Source organism: Tursiops truncatus, chromosome 1, assembly GCF_011762595.2.
Source record: "Tursiops truncatus isolate mTurTru1 chromosome 1, mTurTru1.mat.Y, whole genome shotgun sequence".
Lineage (NCBI taxonomy): Eukaryota > Metazoa > Chordata > Mammalia > Artiodactyla > Delphinidae > Tursiops > Tursiops truncatus.
Window position 1 is genome coordinate 143988591 of NC_047034.1, and position 26652 is coordinate 144015242.

Genomic DNA, 26652 nt, shown 5'->3' on the forward strand with positions numbered 1-26652 from the left:
CTTTGAGCAAAACATGAATTTGTCCAAGGTCATAAAACTACGCAGTGGTCGATCTGGGACTCAAACCCAAATCCTTCTGAATTGGAACCTATGTAATTATTCATCCTCCTTCTCTGCCTCCACAGCCTGGGTCATATCCTTGCTGCGATCATCTGAGAAGGAATGTGAGGGAAATGCTTTAAATATCTCGGTGGTGGTGATGGGGAGGTGATTGTTATAATTATCCCTTGTGTGTGTGTTTGAGACAAAGGACACTGCCCGCTCCCCTCTGTCTCCACCACAGCAGAGCCCAGCCCACCTGCTAAGCATTTTGCAGGAGCTGTTGATGACAGCTTGTCTGGCATCCTGACACCGGCCAATCAATAGAGCTGGAAGGTGCCTCAGGCCAAGGGCAATTGAATCCCAACCTCTTAGTGGCATTAAATAAAGCAATATTTATTTTGCTTTTGGTGCAAATATACTTAATCCAATGCAGCTCATTGATAATGCTGAAAAACTGCTGTGTTTGAGGGACGATTGCATGTGTGCCCCATACATCTCCACTTGTCAACGCCACCCTTCCAGGAGCACACAGCCCTGCCGTGCTCAGGACAAGACTGACCTGGAGGCAGCAAACTGCCTTTTTCTCTACTCTTTAGAGGATGTGAAAAGGAAATCACAAGGAGGGGAGTTAAAATCATTGCTCTCATTCCAGTTGCCATTATTGCAACAGGGATGAAGCACAATGCCCTTCACAAGATGGAGCTGTTTATTTGCCATTTAAATAATGTTCTCTGGAACCATGTATCCCTGCCATTGGGCAGAAGAGAAGGAGAGAAGTACTGGAAGAGCAGACAGAGGAGTAGGCTAGCAACTCTTTCACAGATTACATAGTCTCCTTAATGGCTGGGGGGACCCCAAAGGGTCACTGGGTTCAGTAAGACCTAGGTTTGAATCCCAGCTCTATATTATAGTAGCTGTCAAGTGACCTTCTCAAAGTCATATCTCTCTTGGATTTTATTTGCTCATTTATAAAATGGGGATAAATACTACCTACCTCACTTGGCTATTGTGAGAGTGTCTAGCATGTAACAAGTGCTTAAATACTTTTCAAAATATGTCTTCAAGTAATTATCTAAACCTTGTTTACAAACCTTCAGGGTATTTGTTCATGCACTTGTGCATCTATTCAATAATCTATTTATTCAATAGATGTATTGAACCTTCTCAGCACCTCAGTCTATAGTAGGGAAGTTGGAGTGGAGGTAGGCAAGATGACACAGACATATTCCCTGGCCTCATTGGGCTCACAGTTTGGAAGAAGAAAGAAAAGATACTCAAGAGTATCTCCAACTCAAGAGGAAGAAGTTATATATAAACTTGACTTTCATAAATTTGGATTTTCTAGAATGGTCCTAATGTCAAATATTCAAGATTCTTGGTACCATAGATAGCCCCACTCATGCCAGAACATGGGTCCTGATTTTGAGCTCACGCAGAAATTTTACCTTGAAAATAAATAGCAGAATAGTAGAGGACCAAGGAGACACAGGCCCAGAGCAGAGACCCCAGATTTCATACTAAGGGACCCTAAAGTGGCAACCATAGTGGTGAGAGCCAGGCATCTGGAGGTCATCTTGTCCATTCCCCTGTCTTTAGGCAGCTGAAACCACTGAAGAGTAAGAACCTGCACCAGCAGTGCCTTCCCAGTGCCTATAGCCCAGGGAAGGACACAGCACAAAACACAAGCATAACACTGTTAGAAATACATAGAATTTCCAAGCTTTCTACTTCCCTCACTTCGCACATACCATGAACTCTGACTGGCATGCTCTCTCATGTCTTGACTTTGGCAAACTCCCATCTTCTCTTCAAAGCTCTGAGCAATGTGAGAGCTCCTAGAGGCAAGGACTGGGTCTGATGCAAATCTCAAATGTTGGAAAATGCATGTAATTAATGTTAAGATATTGGTAACCCTTAACTATTTGGCATTTCTTTTAAAAACTGTATGAACCCTTTTTCTAGAATATTTTGTTCTCCTTGTATTTCAACTTCACTTTATTCAAAACGTATGCTTCCTCCAAGTCCCTAACATTGGAGGTAAAGTCCAATTATTGATGCTTTTGAATCACTTAATGAGGGAGCTGGAAGAGTCCTCCATGAGTGAAGTATAACACCCTCGTTTTACAGAGAAGAGCATGGAGCCCAGGGGAGGGAGGTGACTTTCCCAAGATGATATAGATATTAGAGGTGAGGCCTGTCCCCCAGCCCCTAGCCAGGGCTCCTGCAACTTTACTAAGACGTTTTCTTCAATAAATAGCACTCTTTCTACTGATAGACTGGTTGCCAATAGAAGCAGTCTTTAAAAATCATCTCAGAAAAACCCAGCACAGGTACTACTGATTTCAGAGTTCCGCAAATGCTTTAGCTTCTGAAGAGCTCCAGGATTCTTGGGGATTGAGCTGTCTTTGAATCACCAGCCATACTCTGCTTTCATCTGTAGGCTGGATCAAGGAGTGGATCTTTCAGGATCTCTCACCAATAACACTTTTCCTTCAGTTTCAAATCTCACTTTTTTGAATCAGAGAGGCTTCCTGGAAGCAGTATGGCCAGGTGTGAAGACCATGGAGCCCAGGGCCAGGACACCTGGATTCCAGTCTGGACCCTGTGGAGTACAGGTTAGGCGACCTTGGAGGAATGGCTTACCTTACCCTCTCTGGCCCTCAATGCTCCCACTTGAAAAACGCAATCCACCTGTGTGGCTGGATGGTTGTGAGAACCGTATCATATGAGATAGGAAAATGCTTGGGAAAGAATGAAATGTTCATTCAACAAATAAGTCTTTAACGTCTACTGTAGTCCAGGCTCTTTGTCAGGCACAGGAGTACAAACACAAATAAGACATCATCCTTGCACTTGAGGAATTCATGGTCCAGTGGGGAAGACAGACTCAATAATTACTCTATCTTGTGCTGTAGCCACTCCGATGTGGGAGCAGTGGATGCCAGGAGCAGAGGAAAAGCACCCATCCCACATTTGCGGAGAGGAAGTCAGCAAGCCTTCCTGGAGTAGAAGATATTTAGGTTTAGACAATTTCAACGATACCACAGTCACCACCACTGCCACTGCCATCACTGGCTACCATTTATTCAATATTCATTCTGTCTGAGGATTCTGCTGGGCCATTTACAGACACTAGTTCACGTATGCAATCCAGAAGGTCGAGGATGTTATCCTCATTTTACATATGATAAAACGGAAGCCCAGAGGGGTTTTAAAAAAAGAAATTTTAAAAAGGTCACATAGCTGGTAAGGAGTACAGCCAAAACTTAAGCCTAACTGACTCCCAAAGCTTCTGGCCTTCCCAACGTAGCCTCATTGCTCTGTGTGACTCCGTGGGGAAAGACTGAGACTGATGGGTGAAGTCACCAGAAGACAAATTTCAGCTAAAGAGAAGGAAGACTTTCTTAACAGAGCTGTCCAAGAATGGGATAAGCTGCCTGGGGAGGTGGTGAGTACCAGGTCCTGGAGGTGTCATGGAACAGCCTGGTGACTCGGCCAAGACTTTGTTGAGGACATTCTTGTTTGGAAGAGGGAGAGGTAGGTAAGCTAACCATCTCAAAGGATACAGTTTATGATTAAGTCCTGTCATCAACGACAATGTTCCCTTCCAAATTTTTAGATGCTCAGTGCGGGCTGGAAGAGCTCTCTGGGAACAGCACCCAGACCAATGGTTTTGTCTCCTTGGTAACCAGCCATCGGGAAGTGGGCAATATAGGGGCCTGCTGGAATTTTCTATAAATTAGCCCACAGAGCCATATGGTTAGGGATGCTCTCAGTTAAAGAAACAGGAACTGACTCCGCCACTTAAGCAAAAATGGAATTTATAGGAAGGGGCTTACAGAACGAAGCAGAAGCTGGAAGACCAGACTTGGAAAACAACTAATTAACAGAGTAGCTCTGGAGGGCAGAAAAATTGGCTGTTGGCAGGAATAATCTATCTCTCTTCCACGGTAGCACTGCTGTATGACCCAACTCCCAGCGTGGCATCACCTAGTCCAAATTTAAGTGCTGGACAGAAGTAGCTGTTGCCTGAGTCTGGGTTTCCTGCCGCTGCCCTGGACGCCAAGTCATTGGGCCCATCTCTCTTCTGGGGTAAGAGAAAAGGCACCGCCACCGTGTCATCATCTTTTAATGATGGAGGAACGAACTCTCCCTAATGCTGCCCCATCTAATCACAGAGTTAGATGCTAGGAATTCCCCAAAGAAAATGGGCAAATGCCTACTACATTAAGAGGGAACAGAGCATGGGTGTGAACTCAGATCTGCCTGATTTCCAGACTGGGGAGAAAGCCAGGAGGTCATCCCTGACCACTGCCATCTGCTGCCCACTCCAGCCCCTGATGGACCACAGACCGATTAGTCTGTGCCACTTATACAGCATGTAGCACAAAACAATGATAAAGTACAAGGAAACATAACATTTTTGATCTGCTATTATGTGCCAGAACCTGTGCTAACTTAAGTTTGTCCTCACTTAATCCTCGTAACATGGTCCTGGATTATAAATGTACGTAAGCCTGTGAGCAGATCTTCTTTCTCCTGTTAGACTATGTTTCTTGTGAGCACGGAATGTCAGACTGCTTGTAAACCGATCCTGACATCACCCCTTCTCTCAAGCAAGTTGTTTATAACCCTCTGTGCTTCAGTTTCCACATCTGCAAAATGGGACTAATAATAGTACCTCCCTCATAAGGTTGACATAGATAAAGTATTTCACACTTAGTAAAGTACTTAATTCTTGGGACAAAGTAATGTCTGCTGACTGTGACCCCTTGACTGTGGTGATGATGCTGTTGTAACCTGCATATGACTGTTTCTGTCCCCACTCCGCCATCAGTGAGAAGCCAACACCAGCACCCAATTCATCTAAGTATAGCAATGCAAATACGAAACAGTGAACCTCCATGCCGGCCACTCGAGGCCCTTACATTTCCCCTCCCACTCCCTCTACAGCTCACCATCACCACCTCTTTACTACATACATACATAGTACTCTGTGATTCAGTCAAATCAAATTGTCCACCATTCCCCCAATAGCCGGGGTGGCTACACAGTTCCCTTCTTTGCTTACACTTTTCCTTCTGCCCCCAACACCTGGAAAAATTCTATTCATTCAGCAAGACCCAACTCAAATGGTTTTTCCTCAGTGAAGCCTTTCCCTATGTGTCCCCACGAAACACTAGTTATTCTCCCACAGGGTTCCCAGCCAGCTTACTTTAAGTGATGGGGGAAATTATTATTATTTACTCCCTAGCAACACCCCAACCACCTTGAAGGAGGGGTCCTCGGTAGAATCCTTTATTTTTCTGAGTAAGATGAGCAGTGGGGATGTAAATGTAACAAGCTGAGAGGGGGTTGAGTTTTATTACTTAAGGAAATAGAGGGGTTGGGAAAATAAGTAGGGATGGGTAAAATAGTAAAATAAGATGGGATGGAAGGGGTAGAAAAGAAAAGGGGGACAATTTGGGCCAAGAAGGGGGGAACAATTTGGCAAAAAGTTCATCAGTTTTGAATCTGGTTAAAAATCTGTGAAGAGCAGAATTTTATCCTATAGGTGATGGAGAATCATAGATGGATCTTTTTTTTTTTTTTTTTTTTTTTTGCGGTACACGGACCTCTCACTGTTGTGGCCTCTCCTGTTGCGGAGCACAGGCTCTGGACGCACAGGCTCAGCGGCCATGGCTCATGGGCCCAGCCGCTCCGCGGCATGTGGGATCCTCCCGGACCGGGGCACGAACCCGTGTCCCCTGCATCGGCAGGCGGACTCTCAACCACTGCGCCACCAGGGAAGCCCCCATAGCTGAATCTTGATCAAGAAGGCAAGATTGTCAGATCTGTGTGGGAGACATTCTGGGGACAGGAAGAGGATGGATGCGGTGGTTTGAGTTGTGCGCAAGAACAGGGTTTCTGAAGTTGTCCCTCAGCCTGGGCTGGCCTGGAGAAAGCCTACAGTGTGCAGAGGCCCAGCAGAGGGAAGCGGGGGCCCAGAGACCTGGGGGTGGTGCATCTTTCCAAGGACAAGCAAGGCTTTGAGTCGATCTGGAGGAAAAAAGGGAAGGAAGAGGGATAGGAGGAGACCAGAGGTCACGGTCCCACTTGCCCTGGTGAAGTAATTAATGTGCCCATGGGAAATTGTGGAGAAGGTGGGAAGGGTAGCCCTCACTGAGCAGGTGACCTGTGAGCAAAGACTGGCACTAAGTGAGAACGAATCACTCGGCTACCTGGAGGAAGAGGCTTCCAGGCAGAGGGGACAGCCTGTACGAGAGCCCCTGGGCTGGAAGCAGTCAGTTTGTTGGAGGAACAGTAAGAGGACAGAACCTGGCACAGAAGAAGCAGGAGTGTTAGGAGCTGAAGTGAGAGAAGATAACGGGTGGACAACATGGGCACTTGTAGCTGGTGGTAAGGACTTTGGTTCTTACTCTGCATCTAGCAGAGAACCATTTGAGCAGAGAAGGGACACCATCAGACATGTTTTAATAGGATCACCCTGGGTGTTGTGTGGAAAAGGGGGAGGGTATGTAGGGTGAGAGGTGGGGTAGGATGATGCAAGGGTGGAAACAAGACCAGGTAAGAGATTATTACAGTACTCCGGACCTTGGTCCAAGCTCAAGGTGATAGCCGTGGAGGTGATAAAAAGTGCTGGGTTCTGAGTATATTTTGAAGGTAGACACAATGGATTGGCTGTGGGTGTGAGACAGAGGGGAACAGTGGGGAAAGCGATGGTTTAGGCCTGAGCCTTCCTTCTGGCCCTGTATCGGAGATGCGCATGCGTCTGTGGTCTCATGGACACTGAAGTGAGACTGCTCCGCAGAAATATGTTTGAACCTCTCCGTGACTCAGTTTCTTCTTCCGTAAAGGAGGAATTATAATAATAGTGACCTCATAGGGTTGTTGAAAGTGCCTGAATTAACACGTGTTAAATGCTCAGCACTGTCTCTGACAAAAAACAAACAAACAAACACGTGCTAGGTAAGTGGCATAATGACTGCTCCTGTACTGACTCTGACTCTGGGTACTGCCTAGGTGCTCTCTGATGGGGTTCGACCTCAACCGTCACTGGCTGGATCCCTCTCCATGGGCCCACCCCACCCTGCATGGGGTGAAACAGCTCATCATTCAGATGTACAACGACCCAGTGAGTAACTGAACCCCCTCTGCAGCTGCTGGTCTTATGGCTTGATCTGGGAAAGGGCAGTGTTGTACTGGGAAAGCCCACTAGGACCTGCAAAGTAGGAATTCAGGGCCAAAACCCGGGAGGGACTAGGCCTGCTGGTCTCTTCTCTGACTTGGACAAGTGCCTCCCCACCCCTCATGAATACTGGCTTCAGTTGTGGAGATCTCGTAGGGTGGAGGAAATATACCAGAGCACATTTATCAGGGCTCTTGGGTTACAAGCGAAAGAAATACAACTTGAACCAGTTTACACAGAATAGAGAAGTTTTTAGAAGAGTCCCAGAGCCTCCTATACAGTTGAAGACTGTAGCCTGGCCTCCTGCATCTCTAGGGAGCTTGTGTCAACTGTCACATCCAGTGGTCCCCCCACTAGAGAGTGACTCACTCTCATATTCTAGTTCCAGTTCCAGGAGGGACTGGAGTTCCTCTGGGCAGGAACTGGAGGACACGGCCACCTCTGGGCAGGGCAACTGTGGCCCAAGAGGCAAGGATATGTAAGGACAGGACAGCCTCGCTGGAATCATGTAGTTGACCTTGGGGTGTGTGATGGTAGTGATGAATCTGCTCCTAGAGAAGAGGGCCTGCTATTCCAGAAAGAAGGGGAATGGGGATGTCCACACTGAGTTTGCTCACAGGGATATGACTTTGTGAGAAATAGGAGAAGACACTGGGGTTTCATAGCTTAGAGAAGAAAGGAGGCCGACCACCATCGTTCTGTCTGAAGAGCTGTGAAGGAGGATAGTCAGACATCTTCCAGGGGAGGCCAAAGCAAGAGGTAAGGTCGATAGAGAAATGAAACTTCTTAACCATTAATTAGAGCTGCCTGAGGACGGAGTGGGTGTGTGACCTGTGAACTTGGCCTTACTAAAAGTGTTCAACTTGAAGCTAAATGACACTGGCAAAAATAGTGCATGGAGGAGACTCAATTGTTTGGAAGACATTATAGTGAGACTGCGTCTGAGTGAGTCTCTTCCAACATTGATTGTAAGGTCGGATCTTAACAAACGGCACCGCAAAACAGAGGAAAGCTTCAAGTGAGCTTCATTAGGGAGCGCTCCCGGGCGAGGTTCACTGGTCCGAGAGAAAGGGGCCAGAGAAGTCGCCCCCGGGTGAGGGTCGGGCAAGATTTTATAGGGGAAGAAGGGAAAGGGGTGTGGTGAATCTGGGAGGGCGCAGGGCATTCCTTATTTGGTGGTCTTTTCGGGTATCCTGGGGGACCGTTAGTCCCGCCCCTCAAAAGGCTGGAAGGCTGGGCTGGGTTCAAAGTCCCCAGGTCAGTTCCTGGAACTGGGTGGTCCGGAATGTCTCCAGGGCAGTTTCTGGAACCGGGTGGTCTGGAGAATTTCGGTCTGATGCAACCTGTGAATCTGATTGTGTTCCCCTGCCTCGGGCCAGTTGGCCTTACATTGATGATTGTGATTTATGACCCCTTGACTGCCATCAGGTGAGAGACAGTGATTGCTAACACAGCAAAAGTCCCAGAGTTGGGGTATTTCAATGATGCACCTGTGTACCTCATTCTACTCACTCTCTTTGAAGATACCAACAAGAATATCCTAAATTAAGGAGCAGTATGTATTGACCAGGCAGAATTGTGTATATAAAAACAAATGTATATATTAGAGCAAAGGATTAATGAAAAAGTAAGAAAGACCTTAGGTGCAAAGTAGTTAACTCAACTGCCATTTTTATCTTCCTCTGTGATCTTTGCTTCCCTAGGTCTTTTTATAACCCACTTGCTGTCAGGGCTTACGTAGCCATAGCTTTAGTATATCTGCTTCCTTCTCCAATTCATCCCCCCTTGTCTACAAAAGAAGGTGTTAGCTATACTCTCCAAACCCCGTTATTACCCTGAACTTTTGATCCATCCTGACCACCTTTCCTGGCAGAGAAATGCTGCTTCTGAATTGCTCAGGAGGTGTCTGTTGTCAGCTGGGTTCCGTCCCCCAGACCTCGGTGTTAACTGTAGTTTCCCTGATAGAATCATGACACCTCCTTCTTCTGCCACCTTCTTATTAAAAGAGGACAGACAGCCCCTACCTTTTTTTCTGATCTGGCTGATAATAGCTATTCAATAACTCTTTGTTGAGTTGCATTGGATTGAACATGGCAAATCCTGTTATGCCCACTGTAACATGGTTTATAGATACTAAAGAGCTATTCACAGAGGGGACAACGAGGCACGATCAAAGAAAAGACACGAGGCAGGAGAAGTGACAGAGTGGGGGCCTCAGAAAAAAGTGGTGTTTTAGGTGAATCCCCGAGGAGAGAACGGGGGGAGGAACAGAAGGGAGGGCGTCAAGTTTGCTAAAGAGAAGAGGCATCAGCCTGCCGTTGCCATCATCAATCTGAAGTCATTGATTTGCTCCCAGGCAACTGGGCACTCGATCCTGTTACAGAATACAGATCAGGCAAGGCCGAGCTTCAGAGGGATTAGGATATCTTTGTGCTATGACCAGATGGATCATCACCTGGTTGGACCTTGGTAAACACACTAGGATGCTGAGCGAGTTGTGGGAGCTGCCTTCTTCCCGAAAGTCCACTCCTTTACGCCCCAAGCAAGGATGTAGAACACTAACATCAGAGCCAAGCTGACCTGGACCAGGACCCTGGATCCCTCCGTCTCTTCCTCTCTTCCCCGCCCCCCTGCCCAGAATCTTACTCCATTCTTTCCTTCCTTTTTCCACAAATATTTATCAAGTAGTTTCTAACTACCAGGCATTGTAGTCGTAATAGTGAACAAAACCCTAACTCTTACAATCTAGTGGGAGAATAAGCATTAAACAAGTAAATACTGATAAATATAGATTTACAAGTTGCGTCAAGGGTTACCAAAAGAATGTACAAAGTGTGATCTGTAGAAAGGATGGTTGAAAGTTTCGGCTTGCCCAGGGCAGTTCTGGTTTATACCCATTGTCCTGGAGTATTTATTAATGGTACGTACTTCCACTCTTAAAAGCGTCCCTGTTTGGATGACTAATTACACTATCTCTCTACCTAAAAACTATGTGAGGGACTTCCCTGGTGGTCCAGTGGGTAAGACTCTGTTCTCCCAATGCAGGGGCTCAGGTTCGATCCCTGGTCAGGGAACTAGATCCCACATGCATGCCACAACTAAGAGTTCTCATGCTGAAACTAAGAAGCCTGCATGCTGCAACTAAGAGTTTGCATGCCACAACTAAAGATCCCACAGGCCGCAACAAAGATCCCATGTGCCGCAACTAAGACTTGGTGCAGCCAAAATAAATAAATTTTTTTTTTTTTTAAAGGAAGAAACATCAGAGGTGTTTAAAAAAAAGCTATGTGAAAGCACCTAACACAATACCGGGTGTGTACCAGATCCTCAACAAACATTATTTGTATCCCATTCAAATTCACATTTAACTTCCAGAGTCAATGTGCCCAGATGTAAACACCGCAGTGCCCCAGGCATCTGCCCTAATGGCGTTTCTACCCTGGACCTTCACCATCACAGACATCATCAGAATCGCTCAACCCCAGAGCTATCTAAACTGCCAGGACAGCTTCTGACCTTGTTTCTAAATGCCCACAGCCTCACACCTTCCATCCTGGTGGCCTTCTGCATACAGGATCAGCAGGCAGAGAATCAGAAAGACCCTTGCTGATGGGCAGGGTCTATATCTGCGAGCATTGTTGTGTGTGTGTGTGTGTGTGTGTGTGTGTGTGTGTGTGTGTCGGTGTGAGCGCGCGCGTGCATGCTTGCATCCCCAGGGGGACCCAAGGAAGTTTTTTCAAGGGATTTGGACTGGACCTTTAGGAATGGGAAATATTTTATCAGGTGGCTATGGGTTAGGGATGAGGGAGGTGACAGGGAAAGGGGAGAGGGCTTTCCAGGGCGAGCTGAGCCACAGAATGGAGGTGGGAGAGCTCAGCTGCCGGGGTGGGTATGCAGCATATCCAACAGGGCAGCTGTGAGGAAGCTCATGGGCAAGGAATGTGGCTTCTTCCTGTGGTCCAATGCTCTCTTCTCATTAAAATCAAAGTCTTAGGCCCTTTATTAATCTGATTTTTAATTGAAGTATAATAACTGTTAAAACAATTAAGGCAGTGGAACAAAGTGCTGCTTGTCGGGAATGTTGTGGCGCACAAGCTCTCTCAACCTTGAGAATCAGTACCATCACTGAAGAGTCATCAAAACGGCTTGGGCGAGGCAGAGAGATGGATGAGTCAATAGTACTTCAGTCCATTCAGGCCCCCAATCTAGAAACCCTAGAGACGTCCTAAAATTTAAATCCACCTGAGGCTCTCTCCCCTGCTTAAAACCTTCCAGTGACTCCCCATTATTTGTGGGATAAAGGCCAACGTCCCTGACATGCTATTCAAGGACGTGTCCTATGTGTATCCAGGGCGGAGCGCAGAACACGGCACCAGAGAGAATATGATGTTGAATGATAGATGCTTTACAAAGTGACTAGGTCCGCAACGTGGAGACTAAGCGGAAGAAGAGTGCCCGATAGGCACTGATGGCAGGGGTGCAGATGAAAGACGATGAGACCCGAACTTGAGCGTGGCCAGGGCTGCTCAAGAAGGATGCCCAGGAAGGGACATGGGAGGTGAATGCGTCCCCTCCTGCCCTCTCCTCGGCCCCCTGAGTCCCTCAGAGCCCAGGGCTGCTTTGTGGAGAAGTCTCTATGCTCTGGGGTGATTCCCTGCCTTCTCCTAGAGGAGAAAGGCCTGTGTTGCTATAACAACTTGGCTGCAGCTCTTTTAGACAGATCCGTTTCCTTAAATCATTTAAGGAAAATTAGCTGCCATAACAACACGGAGCAGTTTTTCAAACAGAGCAGCACAGGGCTGGGTTTTTTTTTTCCTTGCTTGCCTCCTGTAATCCTCAAGATAAGCTGCTCTCTTTCTGTCAGATAAATAAATAAATTATCACATGTTTACGCGCAGAGTGAGCGACACGGTTGGATAACACGTGCAGGACAAACACTCATTCACACACACACAACATAGAAATATGCAGAAAATGCACATGTTCACATACATAAATCAGAAACTATTTTTATGTAAACATGGTAAATAAGAGATAGACACAGACAAGTATATGGTTCTACACAGTCACACAAAGGAGAGGTACACAAACGTACAGACAGCACAGTGTCACAGTCAGTTAAAAAAGAAGGAAATGGCCCATGAGGTCTGTTCTTAGGGTGAACAGAGGTTTCTCTGGTCACCAGACCAGAAGGCTCTGAGATGGTGACTCTCACTAGAATCCGCAGGCCACCTGCATGTTAGTACCTGACAGTCTGGCGGGAGAACCCTGCCGGTGGAAGGGTAAGTTCACCTGGGCAAGGACGGGCGTACCGGGGAGAAGGTTGGAGGTGTCCCATCTGCATCCCACACACACACTTAGGAGGGAACCAGGAGAGCAAGAGGCACAGCCACGGCATCTGGGGCGGGATAATTCTTTGCCCCCATGGCAGGATGTTTATCCGTCCCTAGGAGCAGACTGTGCCAGCCCAGGTGAAAACCACATCCCCGGGGCGTTTGCAAGCTATCTCACCAAGGCCTCAGGAACTTTGGAATCTGGACAATGGGTTCCCAGATTTTTGTTTCATCCCCACATCTATGACTTTATTATGCCAGAGGTCCCCTGCAGGGAGAAGCTGGAACTATGTGGGCTGATCTTTGTGGCAGCAAGAGGGCCTTGCGGGGAATGTAACTCCCCCATCAGAGTGGCTGAACCATGGATTTGCTTGGTGCTCTTAGGCAAGTCTCTTCCCCTCTCTGAGCCTTCATTTCCCCCCATCTATACACTGTAGGGGTTGAAGGATAATCTCCACAGGGCCCTTCTGGCTGCAAGTCTGTGTCATCTTGGAGTTGTTTCTTGGTTATGTACGCTGCACTGCTGTGCAGGATTTCACGCCAAGGCGCAAAAGTCCTGGCTGCTGCAGGGAAGCACAGGAAGCATTCCCGGAGTGAATGCCTGTGCAGGTGCCCAGCACATGGCAGAAGCTCCATCAATGTCAGTTTCCTGAGCCTCGGTGTGCCCATCTGCTAAAGGGAAGAACAGTCCCTGACCTGCTTAGCTCGCAAGTTGGAGAGAGACACCCCATTATATGAACATGAAGCGTTTTGTAAAGGTGAGGAAGGATTATTGCCGTGGGGCAGCATGGAGAGGAATTCCCTGCGGAAATGTCCAGCCTGCCCCGGCTGCTAAAGGTTTCAAGAGGAGTAGGTGCAATGCTCTCACACCACTGCCATAGGCCACACACGTGGGTCTACTCCAGTGCTTTCTTCCACTCCTAGCAGCAGGGCCCAGGAAATCAGTAAACAGCCACCAGGAGAAAGGTTGAATATGGGAGTAAAGGCTGGAAGTAAATGTGGTATTGTAGAGGGGGCTCTGAGTTCATGCAGTTTTTACAGATTTTCCTACAACAGTTTGAGATGGTTCATGAAACTTTAAAGAATTTTAAGAGAAATCATTACTTTTCTAAAGGGTAACTTCCCCCTATCATAAAAGGTGTCGTTTTTCTACCTCTCTAGATTATAGCTTGGACTGTGGCAGGAGCAGGGTGGATAGATGGAGCTCTCATGTCAGAGCAATATTCCTGTCAAGCTGGTTGTTTCCTCCAATTTCTCTAACATCTTTCCATGAAAGATTCTGGATGCCTCTCACCAACTAACTAGATACATATTGTTTCAACTGCATGGGGACCAGCAAAGCTTCTAGAAGTTTCCCTCTGAGTCAGGTCAGTTAAGCTCTCTGTGTCCTATTTTCCCTATCTGTAAATTGGGATCAACAACGCCCATCTCATGAGATTTCTCTCGGGATAAGATAACATGCACATAAATAACACTCAGTAGTAGGTATATTAAAAATGGAGCTATTGAGATTTTATGCATTTCGTCATTACAGCACTTACCTCACTGTCCCCAACCCCACCTCCAGCTCCTATAGCCCACCACAGACTGTGATCCCACCAAGGCCCTGAACTTCACCTTCGTCACTTCTGTATCCCTAACACCCAACGCAGGGAGGGCACAGGCCTGCCATGAATGCGTGTTGGGAGAGAGAGAGGAGAGACAGGCGGGTAAGAAGAAATCCACTCATCAGAACCTGGAATGAGCATCTGCACAGTGTTTGAAAAATGTGTGGGAATCTGATGAATACAGAGGCATGGACGTATATACACTACTAAACGTAAGGTAGATAGCTAGTGGGAAGCAGCCGCATAGCACAGGGATATCAGCTCGGTGCTTTGTGACCGCCTGGAGGGGTGGGATAGGGAGGGTGGGAGGGAGGGAGATGCAAGAGGGAAGAGATATGGGAACATAGGTATATGTATAACTGATTCACTTTGTTGTAAAGCAGAAACTAACACACCATTGTAAAGCAATTATACCACAATAAAGATGTTAAAAAAAAAAGAGAGAGAAGGAAAAGTATTCAAGTCAGGAGACACGCTTAGCCACTCTCAAAATCCCCCTTCTTCAGAACCCACCTCCAGCCCTACCGCTTCTAAGATATCCCTGAACACTTTGGCCCAAAGTCTATTGATAGACTTTGCTTCTGTCTCCTAGTGGTTTAGCCCATCAACATTTATAGAGTGTATTCCATGGGCTTGGCACCATAGAAGCATCTCCTCTGACTATAGGTTCCATTTTCTCAGCTAAATTGCAAACCCCTCCAGTGCAAAGGATCTGCCTTCCCCTCCCTGCTGCCCTGGGCAGGGCTGGCTACTAGCTGGCAGCTCAATGAGGGCCTCTTGAACATTGATTGAAATGCAGTTCTCAGGAAGGGTAGCTGTTTGGATGTCTGTAGGCAGCCCGCAGAGCTGGGCACACCTCCCGGTTAAAGCGCACATCACGCTGTGTTTTAGTGATAGTTTCCCTGCCTCCTTTATGCTGAGCTTCTCAAGGATAGAAGCTCCATCTTTTCCAGCGTGCCTCTCCATCACCTGGCAGGGTCCCACGCTTGGTAGGTCCTCAAGGATGGTTTGGGGACATCTTGGCAGCTCCCTCATCTGACCCATTGCCCCTTATCAATATAGCACAGGAACATCCCAGAGAAATCGACCTCCGCAACTTTCTCACCGTGCTGCATTTCCATGGACTCATCTTCGTTCCTTCATTTTTTGCCCCTGCTAATCCCTTGTCATAAAATGCTCTCACATATGGAATCTTCTCAAGCTTACAAATTTGAAAATTCCAGAATGTTAGAATCCAGCCATGAGGATCTCCGTCACAAATCTGAAAATTCTAAAATTCTTCTCCTCAGCCCTCTCTGCTGCCCGTATCTGTTCCACTTACCCTGGTTTCTAGGTTAGACCAAGCGTGCTTCCCCATTTTTCCTATCCCATGAGCACCCAATTATCCAGGCCACAGTGAGTTAAAAAGAGGTCTCTGTGGACAGCCTGAGAATAATCTGGGAGTAACCTCTTTACACTTACCCAAACACTCCAGCTTAACTCCAGGTCATCTCTTCCAGGAACTTTTCCAATTCACCTACCGCACCCATTTCTCACCCCTCCAGCAAACTCCTCCCCTTCTCCTTTCCAGGCCCCGGGACCGAGAGCATTGGGATCTGCACACAGCCTGCCACCGCATTAGAGGCTCAACTGAGCTGGCCTATGACAGACTACAGGTTACATTTTAGGGTGTTTTGTGTTCAATGTGTGTGGAACTTTTCCAAGAGTTATTTTTGGTTGTTACTGTTGGGAGACTCCTGAGCTAAGGATGAATTCACGCTGGTACATCAAATAGCATATTGCATTTCAGAAATCGGCCTTAGCCATGGGAAATCAAGTAAGTCAGATGCCTAATTAGTCCACCATTTACCGTGCTGGAGAGAGCTGAATTCTGATGAAAGGGACCAGACTAAGCACTGTGTCCAGCAAGAATTGAACTGTCTAACCTTTCATCCAGAAATTGCCCCATCCTCCTGAAGTACTAATGCCCACCTCCCAAGCCTTGTACTGGCCCCAGGTGTCTGGCTGTGAGAAGTCTTATCAGCCTGGACACAACTTGACCTTCTGTCCAATGAGCTTTGATGCTCTCCCACTCAGCAAGCCATTCCAGGCTCCTATTTCTTGCTTTTACTACAAAGCTAGTAAAGTGTATACATAAACGAGTAACTTCCCTATAGCCTTCAAAAGGGAAAAATCATTCATTTATCCATTCAACACACATTTTCTGAGTCCAAGCCCTGTATACTGGAGTACAAAGGCAAATAAGAAACAGTCCCTCCCCTCAAGGAGCTGATTATCCAGAATAGAGCAGTGGATTTCCAACTGCTTTTAGAAAAATTGCAAGAGGTCTGAGGACTCCCTCACATGGGGCTCCTCTCCATTTTAACCAGAAAAGTATAAGTTTGTGGCTAAGAGCTCAGGCTCAGGCCCAGGTTTAAATCTTATTTCAACATTCAATGGCTTTGCTACTTTGGGCAGGTCTCTTAACCTTTTTAAGCTTCAGTTTTCCTTGTTTGTAAGAAGCTGTTGTGAGGATTAACTGAAGTGATCCATGTGTCCTGCTTCAGGCACTGTACCGTCACTGTGCCAGGCACATTTATTCTCAAAAGATTTTCACTATTATTAGTATAAAATATGTGTTTGAATAAAGGATTCCAAGGCCATAGAAAGTCTGCAAACCCCTGGTCTAGCGTTCCAGACTCAGTAAACCAGTGATGGCACGACAGGGTGGGAAGTGTTACGATAGACAAGGGATCTGGGTACCATGTGGGAAAAGCAGGTCATCCCAACTGGACTTGGTGTCAGACAAGACTTGCGAGAGAACGTGACCTCCGAGATGAGCCTTGAAGGAAGCATAGGAGTTGTTTAGACAAAGACCACAGGAAGTATTACAGGCAGAGGGAGCAGTGTGTGTGAAGACATATGTACTAGACTGGTGAATATACTCAGGGAATTCCAGGGAGTTTGGTATATGGGGATGGGAGGAACTCAGGGCAAGGGACTGGAAGTAAGATTGGGCTCTAGGCAGCGGCCAGTCATAAAGTCCCTGGCTACCCCAGGGAGTTTGGACTTCATCCTGAAGCCGTGGGAGCTTTCCTTCAGGGAGCAGGGAAGACATGAAATTTAAAAGAGAAAAACAATGTTATTATGACTTTCTGGGGTTTAAAATATATTGGTGTGTTTGTAGCTTTAGCCAGCAATTACAGTACTAGAAACCTAGGCTAAAATAATCTGATGTGTGAATAAGGATTTATGCAAAAAAAAAAAAGTCCACAGAATCATTATTTATAAAACAGTAAGAAAAAAACCAAGAAAAATTGAAACGCCTAACAGTGGGAAACTGATGAAGTATATCACAATACGTTCATGTAATGGATGTTATAATATTGTGAAAATGTCTATGCTGCACTTTTCAGTGAAAAAAAGATAAGATAAAGTTGCATATGTATTATATGTTAAGACATATATAACAACCAGGTTCAAAATGTACACAAAAAGAATGGAGGTAAACGAGATGTTAACAGTGGTATTTCTGGGTAATAGGGTTGTTTTCTTCTCCCCCCTTTTTTTATGTTTCCCAACAGTTTTCCGTAAATATATGTTAACTTTAAAATTGGAAAAAAGTTATGGAAGGAGGAGGGGACCTGACTACCCATATATGAGGAGGGAATTTATTTTATTTTATAAAACAGAACCAAACTCATCAGAGTCAAGTGCTTGGTTCTGGGCCAGTCCCTAGGATAAGAACCTCATGAAGCCAGGTCAGCCCACCTTATAGAGGGAAACTGGAAGCAGTCGGTATCATTTGTGCATCCATCCCTCTAAGTAGCCATCCTTTTATCTATCTTTCCATCCAACCATCCAGCCATTGTACCTCTGCTCTGTTCAAAATGCCTGTCCCAGGGCTTCCCTGGTGGCGCAGTGGTTGAGCGTCCGCCTGCTGATGCAGGGGACACGGGTTCGTGCCCCGGTCCGGGAAGATCCCACATGCCGCGGAGCGGCTGGGCCCGTGGGCCATGGCCGCTGAGCCCGCGCGTCTGGACCCTGTGCTCCACAGCGGGAGAGGCCACAACAGTGAGAGGCCCGTGTACCGCAAAAAACAAACAAGCAAACAAAAAAACAAAACAAAACCAAAATGCCTGTCCCAGAGGTACCTATATCCAGGCTCCTAACATCCTAGGAAGTCTGTTAACTCCTCTGCACCCTCTTTGTAAGCATAACAAAGACTTCTCATCTCCCCTTCCCCGGAGCAAACCTCAGATTGTGCCCTTTTCCCCTACTTTGGCCCTTTGCTCGTCTGCTAAGTCTTTGGCTTTCAAATACTGTCCTGTCAGCCAGGACCAGAGGCAGACCCTTTACTTTCAGGGAGGAAGAGCAAGAGCTCTGCAGTCAAAAATTGCCTCCAGCTTCCAATTCTGCCTCTTCCTGTCACCTCACTTCTCTGAGCCTCTGTGGCTTTATCTGTGAAATGGGGTAGTAGCATCTCCTCACAGCGGTGTTGTGAGAAGTAAAGAAGACCCTGCATAGAAAGCACTCAGCACTTAGCGTGATATTTCCTAAGCTGGTACATTGTAAGCACTCAATTAATGTTAGCATTTATTCTTACTATAAGCTCAAATCCAGTAATATACAGTAACTGATATTTCAACGTTAATTTCACAAAGCCATCTTCAGAACATTGTCACTATCTTTAAACTGTAGCATTAAAAAAACAGCTATAGTTCTGATTATCGCAAGAGCATTGCCAGAAGTTCTTAAAAGATAGACTGGGAGCAGGTCTAGCCTTTATCTCAGCTTCTCTGACCACTCCCCAACCTCCATCTGTGACTCAGGCTTTCTTCAGCTGAGCTAATAACCCTTAATTGGGTGACACTCAGCTCAGTTCCAGGCATGGAGCCTTTCTCTCTTACGGCTTCCTATATTTGTCTGTTCTGATCCATTCTGTGTGGATTTTACGGTTTCACCTCTGGTGGGCAAGTGGATTTCCATCATTCCCAGGTTTTGGGTATATGTGCATGTGTGTTGGGGCAACCTGCTATAATCCCTAAGGGCTGACACCAGCAAGGATCGTTCTAAAGTGAATACCATTGACTGTGATCCTCCAGACCCCTTGGGGTGATTCCAGACCCCACAGGTGGCATGGGGTGGGATGCACTAGCAGAGGCTCTGGAGGAGGGCTAGCTGGAAGGCGGAGTTTGTATGCTGGTTGGCAGCTAAGGCCATTTGTCAGAAATGGCCTCTCACTGGCCATACCTAGAGGGCATGTCAAGGCCAAAGCTTTTCTTTGGCACCACCAGTGCACACTCAGCAGTCGAAAGAGTTGACTTACTCAGGCTCCCTGTTACAAGAGGACAATTTCTTTCCTGTTAGAGTTTAGCTCTAGGCTGTGACCTTGCAAACTCCTCCAATTGCTAAAGCATGTTCTTTAATAGACATTTCTGTTACGTGACAGGACGTTCTTGTGCAGATGGGGCAAATGAAAGCAGCTGCTTAGGATCCTAGGCGGTTGGTGGGCTGAGGAAGGGGGAAGGCGCTGATATTTATTGAGCATCTATTAAGTGCTAGGCATTGTCTCATGGAACCCATCTAACAGCCTTATGAACTGGGCGTCATTATCCCCATTTCTTAGCTGAGGAAACTAAGGCTCAGCATGAAGGACACCCCCGCCCTCACCCCACCGTAATCTCTCCCGGTGCTCACATCTATCACTCCACAGCAAGCTGATTGCTTTACGTGCTCGTTTTTCTCTACTCAACTGTGAATTCCTTGAGGGATAAAACTATGTCTCTGTCACCTCTGCATTCTCTTGCCCAGAGCATAATGCCTAACACATCAGTAAAATGTCAGTTAAAGGAAGGAGCAAATGAAAAGCGTTAGAACCTGCAAGGTCACACAGCTGATGGGAGCAGAGCTGAAGTGGAGTCAGAGCTGTCTGATCCCAAAGCCCGTTTCCTGGTGCAGGTGAGGTGAGCGGGCTCCGCAGGGGCCGAGCAGCCAGCAGGACTGCAGCAGCTCTCAGGAGTCTCCTCTTTTATCTCTAAAAGACATGTAAATGGCCAACCTAGAAAAGAGGGATTCTGTTGATCTGGCCTCTTCTTGAGTATGATGACACCTCTGTATAGCACCTGTTCAGAATGACCCCCATAGTCTTTATGTCCAATTGACATTATAAATGGATATACCAGCTTTATTCCGTTACTTTGGGTACCCTGCCCTTCCCCCCAGCACTGTAAGGAACACTTGGAATGAACTCCTGGATTGAACACGCCAGGCAAGTCAGGAGGTGGATGGAGTCCTGAGTGGGGTCAGCTGACACCAAGTCAGTCAAGAGGTTAGCGCCTCAGGATGCCCCCTCTTTATTCACAGACCGGGGCACCACCTGAGAACACGTACATCCCCAACTTCTCCTGACTTGGGTACTTTTGACCTTGAATTAGTAACTTAATTCTGGCCTTCTGGGGTTTCACAGCTCACTTAGTAGAGCCAGAGAACTTCAGAGCTGGAAAAACTGAAGAGGTGCCCCAAACTAACCTTTCATAGAAAGAGAACATAGAGCACATGAGCCCAGGGCAGGGAGCTGGCCCGCCCGAGGCCACAGGGTAGGACTGTAGAGCTGGGGCTCACACTCAGGCCCCCACCACCTCCGTAGGGTGGGAGCACATCGCTTAGGCCCTGGGGATGAATCACTAGCACATGGGTCTTGTTATAATTTTTTTTTTTTTTTTTTTTTTTTTTTGCGGTACGTGGGCCTCTCACTGTTGTGGCCTCTCCCGTTGCGGAGCACAGGCTCCGGACGCGCAGGCTCAGCGGCCATGGCTCACGGGCCCAGCCGCTCCGCGGCATGTGGGATCCTCCCGGACTGGGGCACGAACCCGTGTCCCCTGCATCGGCAGGCGGACTCTCAACCACTGCGCCACCAGGGAAGCCCTGTTATAATTATTTTTGCTAATTGGTCTCAAAGCTGTATCGTTTTCAGAGCACTTTCACATATCAGCAGCCATTTGACCCTCACTGCCATGTTGTGAGATAGGGATTACTGTTTTGTTTCACTTTGCAGGTAGGGAAACTAAGCCCTAAACGTTACTAAGACACTTTCCCAAGAAACAGAGTCAAGGTTCAATCTTTGTTCTTCTGACTGCAGGTATCCCCCAGTCCAGCCCAGGGCGGAGCACACAGATGGATGAGTCAAAAGAAGGGAGGGGGCTTCCCTGGTGGCGCAGTGGTTGAGAGTCCGCCTGCCGATGCAAGGGACACGGGTTCGTGCCCCGGTTCGGGAGGATCCCACATGCCGCGGAGCGGCTGGGCCCGTGAGCCATGGCCGCTGAGCCTGCGCGTCCGGAGCCTGTGGTCTGCAACGGGAGGGGCCACACAGTGAGAGGCCCGCGTACCGCAAAAAAAAAAAAAAAAAAAAAAGGGAGGACCGAGAGGAACAGGACAGAGGGTCAGCACTGTTTCCTTTCCCTCTTTTTCCCCTTTAACAAAGCCCCCCAATTCAGTGTCCCTTCCTAGACCACCAAGCCTTTCCCAAATGCCTCCAAGGGAATTAAGGGTGGGGCAGAATAAGGTGTGAGAGAGGCAGTAGGAATTCAGGGTCCAAGCCATCGTCAAGGGCAACTCAAGGCTAAAAGAGCAGAAGTGGCAGACTCCAGGACAGAACAAGTCAAATCCTGAGGAACAAGGAGCCAGACAATGGGTTGGGTGGGTGGGGGCAGAGAAAGGGTAGAGAGAGTCTCCACGGGCATACGGTGGGAGAGATGCCAGTAAAGACAAGAGACGTCACACGAGCAAAGGTGTGTAGGAAGAGGACAGGAGGAAGGAGGTGGGTCTGACTGGTGTACAGTGTCCCTTTGGGGGAAGGAATGGCTTTTAAAAAAAAGTGAATATATTCTAAAGGGCCTCAGAACACAGGCTGAGATATTTGAGTTTTATCATTTGGGCCAAAGGGAATATTGGAGGTCTGTGGGCAGGGAAAGAGCAGAATGGCAAGCACGAGCTCTGATTATGCAATCGGTATCAGGGTTTAGACTCAAAATGGTGCCCCCTTTAATCTGACAGTCTGCTTTGGTATAATTTGTTAAAAGTGACAAAATGTCTCATTTTGCTGCAGTTCATTTTGACCTTTCTTAATATTAGAAAGTTAATTTCAGAAGGGAAATAAATGTATTGGTGTTGTCACAGTCATAAAAAGATGAATTCTGTACTGTCAAGTGGTTTCTTTGAATGAATCCATCATGCTCTAAAATGGTTGCCTTGCAACAGCCAGCATCTTCCCAGCTCCCTCCTCCTCTCCCTTCCTCCCTCCTTCTTTGTTCCTCCCTTGTCTCTTCCATCCCTCACTCCTTCCATCTGCCAACACATCTACTGTGATGTGCTCTGGGGAGACAGAGATAAAGGCACGGTTTCTACTCTAAGGCAAGACACACTCTAATGGGGAAGACAGGAAAGGAAAACCAGCCATTGTAGGTGTATCTAAATGCCAGAGAAGGAAAGAGCCCGAGCTGAGGGAAGGAGCTGCCCATTCTGCAGAGGGAACGCCTGTTAAATTAGGAAATCTGCCCTGTAGTAATAGGACTTGGGTTGACTCTGATTAGGAGAAAGGACAGTAGGTAGGATTCTGAAGGGTTGGGTTGGGTTGGGTTCTGGTCCCATATTCCACGTACACTATTTCACTTAACCTTCACAGCTTTGTTGAAAGGGTCTTATTGTTCCCATTTTTTCAGAAGAGAAAAATGAGGCTCAGAGAGATGAAGTGATTTGGCCTGCCTGGGTTGTAAATGTCGCACACAGAGTTAATGCCAAAATCAACGTGGCTTGCAATGTACTGTGCTTCATCTCCAGCTAGCTATAGAGAATTATTATTTTTCTTATTTTATTGGCATATAGTTTAGTTACAATGTTGTATTAATTTCTGCTGTACAGCAAAATGATTCAGCCATATATATATATATTCTTTTTCATATTCTTTTCCGTTATGGTTTATCCCAGGATACTGAATATAGTTCCCTGTGCTATACAGTAGAACCTTGTTGTTTATCCATCCTATATAGAATAGTTGGCGTCTGCTAATCCCAAACTCCCAATCCTTCCCTACTCACCTCACCCCGCAACCACAAGTCTGTTCTCTGTGAGTCTGTTTCTGTTTTGTAGCTATGTTCCTTTGTGTCATATTTTAGTGTCCACATGTAATTGATATCATATGCTATTTGCCTTTCTCTGTCTGACTTACTGCTCTTGGTATAATAATCTCTAGGTCCATCCATGTTGCTGCACATGGCATTATTTCACTCTTTTTATGGCTGAGTAACATTCCATTGTGTGATACCACATCTTCTTTATCCATTCATCTGTCAATGGACATTTAGGTTGTTTCCATGTTTTGGCGATTGTAAATAGTGCTCTATGAACATAGGGATGCATGTATCGTTTCGAATTACAGTTTTGTTTGGTTATATGCCCAGGAGTGGGATTGCTGGGTCATATGGTAGTTCTATTTTTAGTTTGTTAAGGAACCTCCATACTGTTCTCCATAGTGGCTGTATCAATTTACATTCCCACCAACAGTGTAGGAGGGTTCCTTTTTCTCCACACTCTCTCCAGCATTTATTATTTGTAGACTTTTTAATCATGGCCACTCTGACTGTTGTGAGGTGATACCTGATTGTAGTTTTGATTCACATTTCTCTGATAATTAGTGATGATGAGCATCTTTTCATGTGCCTATTGGCCATCCGTATGTCTTTGGAGAAATGTCTGTTTAGGTCGAGAATTATTTTTTATTAGACCACATGGTGTACTGTTATTAACTTCACTACACCAATTATGCTCATTAGTTTTGTAACCTTGGAAACCCAGTTCTTTCCTCTCTCTGGATCTCAGTTCCCCATTAGTTCAATGAAGAGGTTGAACCGGCTCTGCCCTCCCCTGGTTGTAGAGAACTCCTGGGATCTGAGGGCACACTGTAATCCAGTTCTTCTCAGACCTTAATGGGCAGGAAACACCTGAGTATCTCCTTAAAGTTCAAGTTCTGATCAGTGGGTCTGGAGTGCAATCTGAGAATCTGCCTTTCTAACAAGCTCCCAGGTTATGCTGATGTTGCTAATTCAAGGACCCCATTTTTTTTTTTTTTTTTTTTTTTTTGCGGTACGCGGGCCTCTCACTGCTGTGGCCCCTCCCGTTGCGGAGCACAGGCTCCGGACGCACAGGCTCAGCGACCATGGCTCACGGGCCCAGCCGCTCCACGGCATGTGGGATCTTCCCGGACCGGGGCACGAACCCGTGTCCCCTGCATCGGCAGGCGGACTCTCAACCACTGCGCCACCAGGGAAGCCCCAAGGACCCCATTTTGAGTAGCAAGGCCTCAACCTATGGCAGGAGCAAACTTTGGGGTACAGGGTGGACGCACTGAGGGTGTGAGTTTAAGATGGCTGAAAGGAAAGCAAGCAGTAAAGGCGATCTTACTCAGATCTGGTCAGCAATTGGAGTTCTGGGTTCATTTTATTACCACGGATTTTCACTATCTTGGGTTTAAAACCAGTGATTCTCTTAAGAGATTAAAAGGAAGAAAATTGAACTTTTAAAGTCTCAAAGAAATCTTTTCTACAGTAATCACATCTGTTTTAGTGCAAGGTGCGGCCTGATGTTTCCCCCGGAGCTCAGATTTCTATCTCAGATGAATGCAGCTGCAGCTCTCCTGTGGGAGGGCGACTGTCTCTCTTCCCTCCTCACATCTTGGCGGGGGACGCAGCTTCCTTCCCAAGCTTCACCAGCACACTCACAACTTCCTAAAGCGAATTTCCTAAAGCCCTTCAGGGATCCCTATTACCTACCGGTTGAAGACCCTCCAGCTTGGTATTCAAAGCTTTAGACTCATGTCTCTATACTCCTGTGCAGGAAACTTTTACTCTTATCCTAATTGCCTGTTCCTCTTCTCCCAAAAAGGCACGTGTCTCACCCACATTCACGTTGCCACTCTCTTAAGTTCGCATTCATCCCTGCACCTTCACCCCCGCACGCTCCCCTCTAATTGGACTATTACCCCTCCCCTCTCACTGGCCAGCCCTCAGAAGTCTACACAGCGTTCAGGTTTGTCTCCATGCCACCACTTCCGGGAAGGCTTCTGTCATTGTCATGGCTGTACATGAGTACTTACATGAACCCATAAACTATTTTGTTTCCTTTATTTCTGAGGACAACTGTGCTAGGTAAGTATCACCCCCATTTTATGTATGAACAAAAAGAGACATGGGGATTCCCAGCCAAACCTATTGAACTCTGAAGTCTGGATTCCTTCTTTCGCTCCTTTGCTTTCCCCAGCATGTTATTTGTACATCTTTATGCGTGTCGTGACATACTCCTTTGGTTTAGAGCTACTTTTCTTTCTGATGAGAGGAGAAAATAGTTTCACTGGGTAAAGAGGGTGAGGTAGAATGGCCTGAAAGATTGCTGGATGTTAGAAGTAAGGGGACGGCCACCAGGGTGATGCAAGCTGGGGAAAAAGGGGCATATTTGCCGACCTGTTTTCAATGGAAAGCGCACAATAGAGCCTGCAAAGTGTGCAGAGCCCTTTCCCTTACGTTATCTCATGTCTCAAGATTACCTTCTTTGGACTACGTTTTGATAGATTCCTATGATTATCCTCAATACCACTGGGTCCCTTTCAAGCCAGTTGAGACTAATGAGTTAGAGGCAATCAAATCTTAGAATGTCAGAGCCAGAAGGAAAATGAGAGATTCTTGTCCAGCCTCTTCATTTTGCAAATGAGAAAACTGATGCCGGAAGGGAAATGACTGCCTCAAGGTCACACAGTGATTTAATGACATAGATTCATTTGGCATTTATTGCATCTTTTTGCTTAGCATCTTCCATTTCAGAGGGAGGTGCTTCTGGGTGAATGTGTGTCTTAGTTAATGCCAATAGTCCTTCATGTGGCAAAAGTACAAGAAAGAAACCACAGCACTCTGATTCATCGTAACCTCTGCCAACAGAGTGGGCTGCCCATGGTTTTCTTTTCATCGGAGGGTGACCTTGGAAATCCAGACCTATGACACCTGGCTTTTCCTCCTTATACTTTTCAACTCTTCCTCTAATTATTTCTAAATAAGTACTTCAAATGCTCACAAACACAGCCATTATCCTCATGGCCTGAATTCATAATTATTGCATGACTAAAGGCAATTTTGAGCATGAGAAAAACACAGAACACATTTCTGCAAGAAACTGTGCTGTGGACTTCCCTGGTGGAGCAGTGGTAAAGAATCCGCCCGCCAGTGCAGGGAACATGGGTTTGAGCCCTGGTCCGGGAAGATGCCACATGCCGCGGAGCAACTAAGCCTGTGCGCCGCAACTACTGAGCCTGTGCTCTAGAGCCCACGAGCCACAACTACTGAGTCCACGTGCCACAACTACTGAAGCCCGTGTGCCTAGAGCCCATGCTCCACAAGAGAAGACACTGCAATGAGAAGCCCGTGCACCACAACAAAGAGTAGCCCCCGCTCGCCACAAC

The 26652-nt window shown here is 46.8% G+C and overlaps 1 protein-coding gene across 1 annotated transcript in view; it reads left to right on the forward strand.

The window, feature by feature from the left end:
- Positions 1–26652, forward strand: part of AGBL4 (AGBL carboxypeptidase 4) — a 1267959-nt gene that overhangs the window by 1153522 nt on the left and 87785 nt on the right. Inside the window, exon 9 of the mRNA XM_019937625.2 lies at positions 7066–7177. Within this exon, the coding sequence (XP_019793184.2) occupies positions 7066–7177 (112 nt within the window). The remainder of the gene's footprint in view (positions 1–7065; positions 7178–26652) is intronic.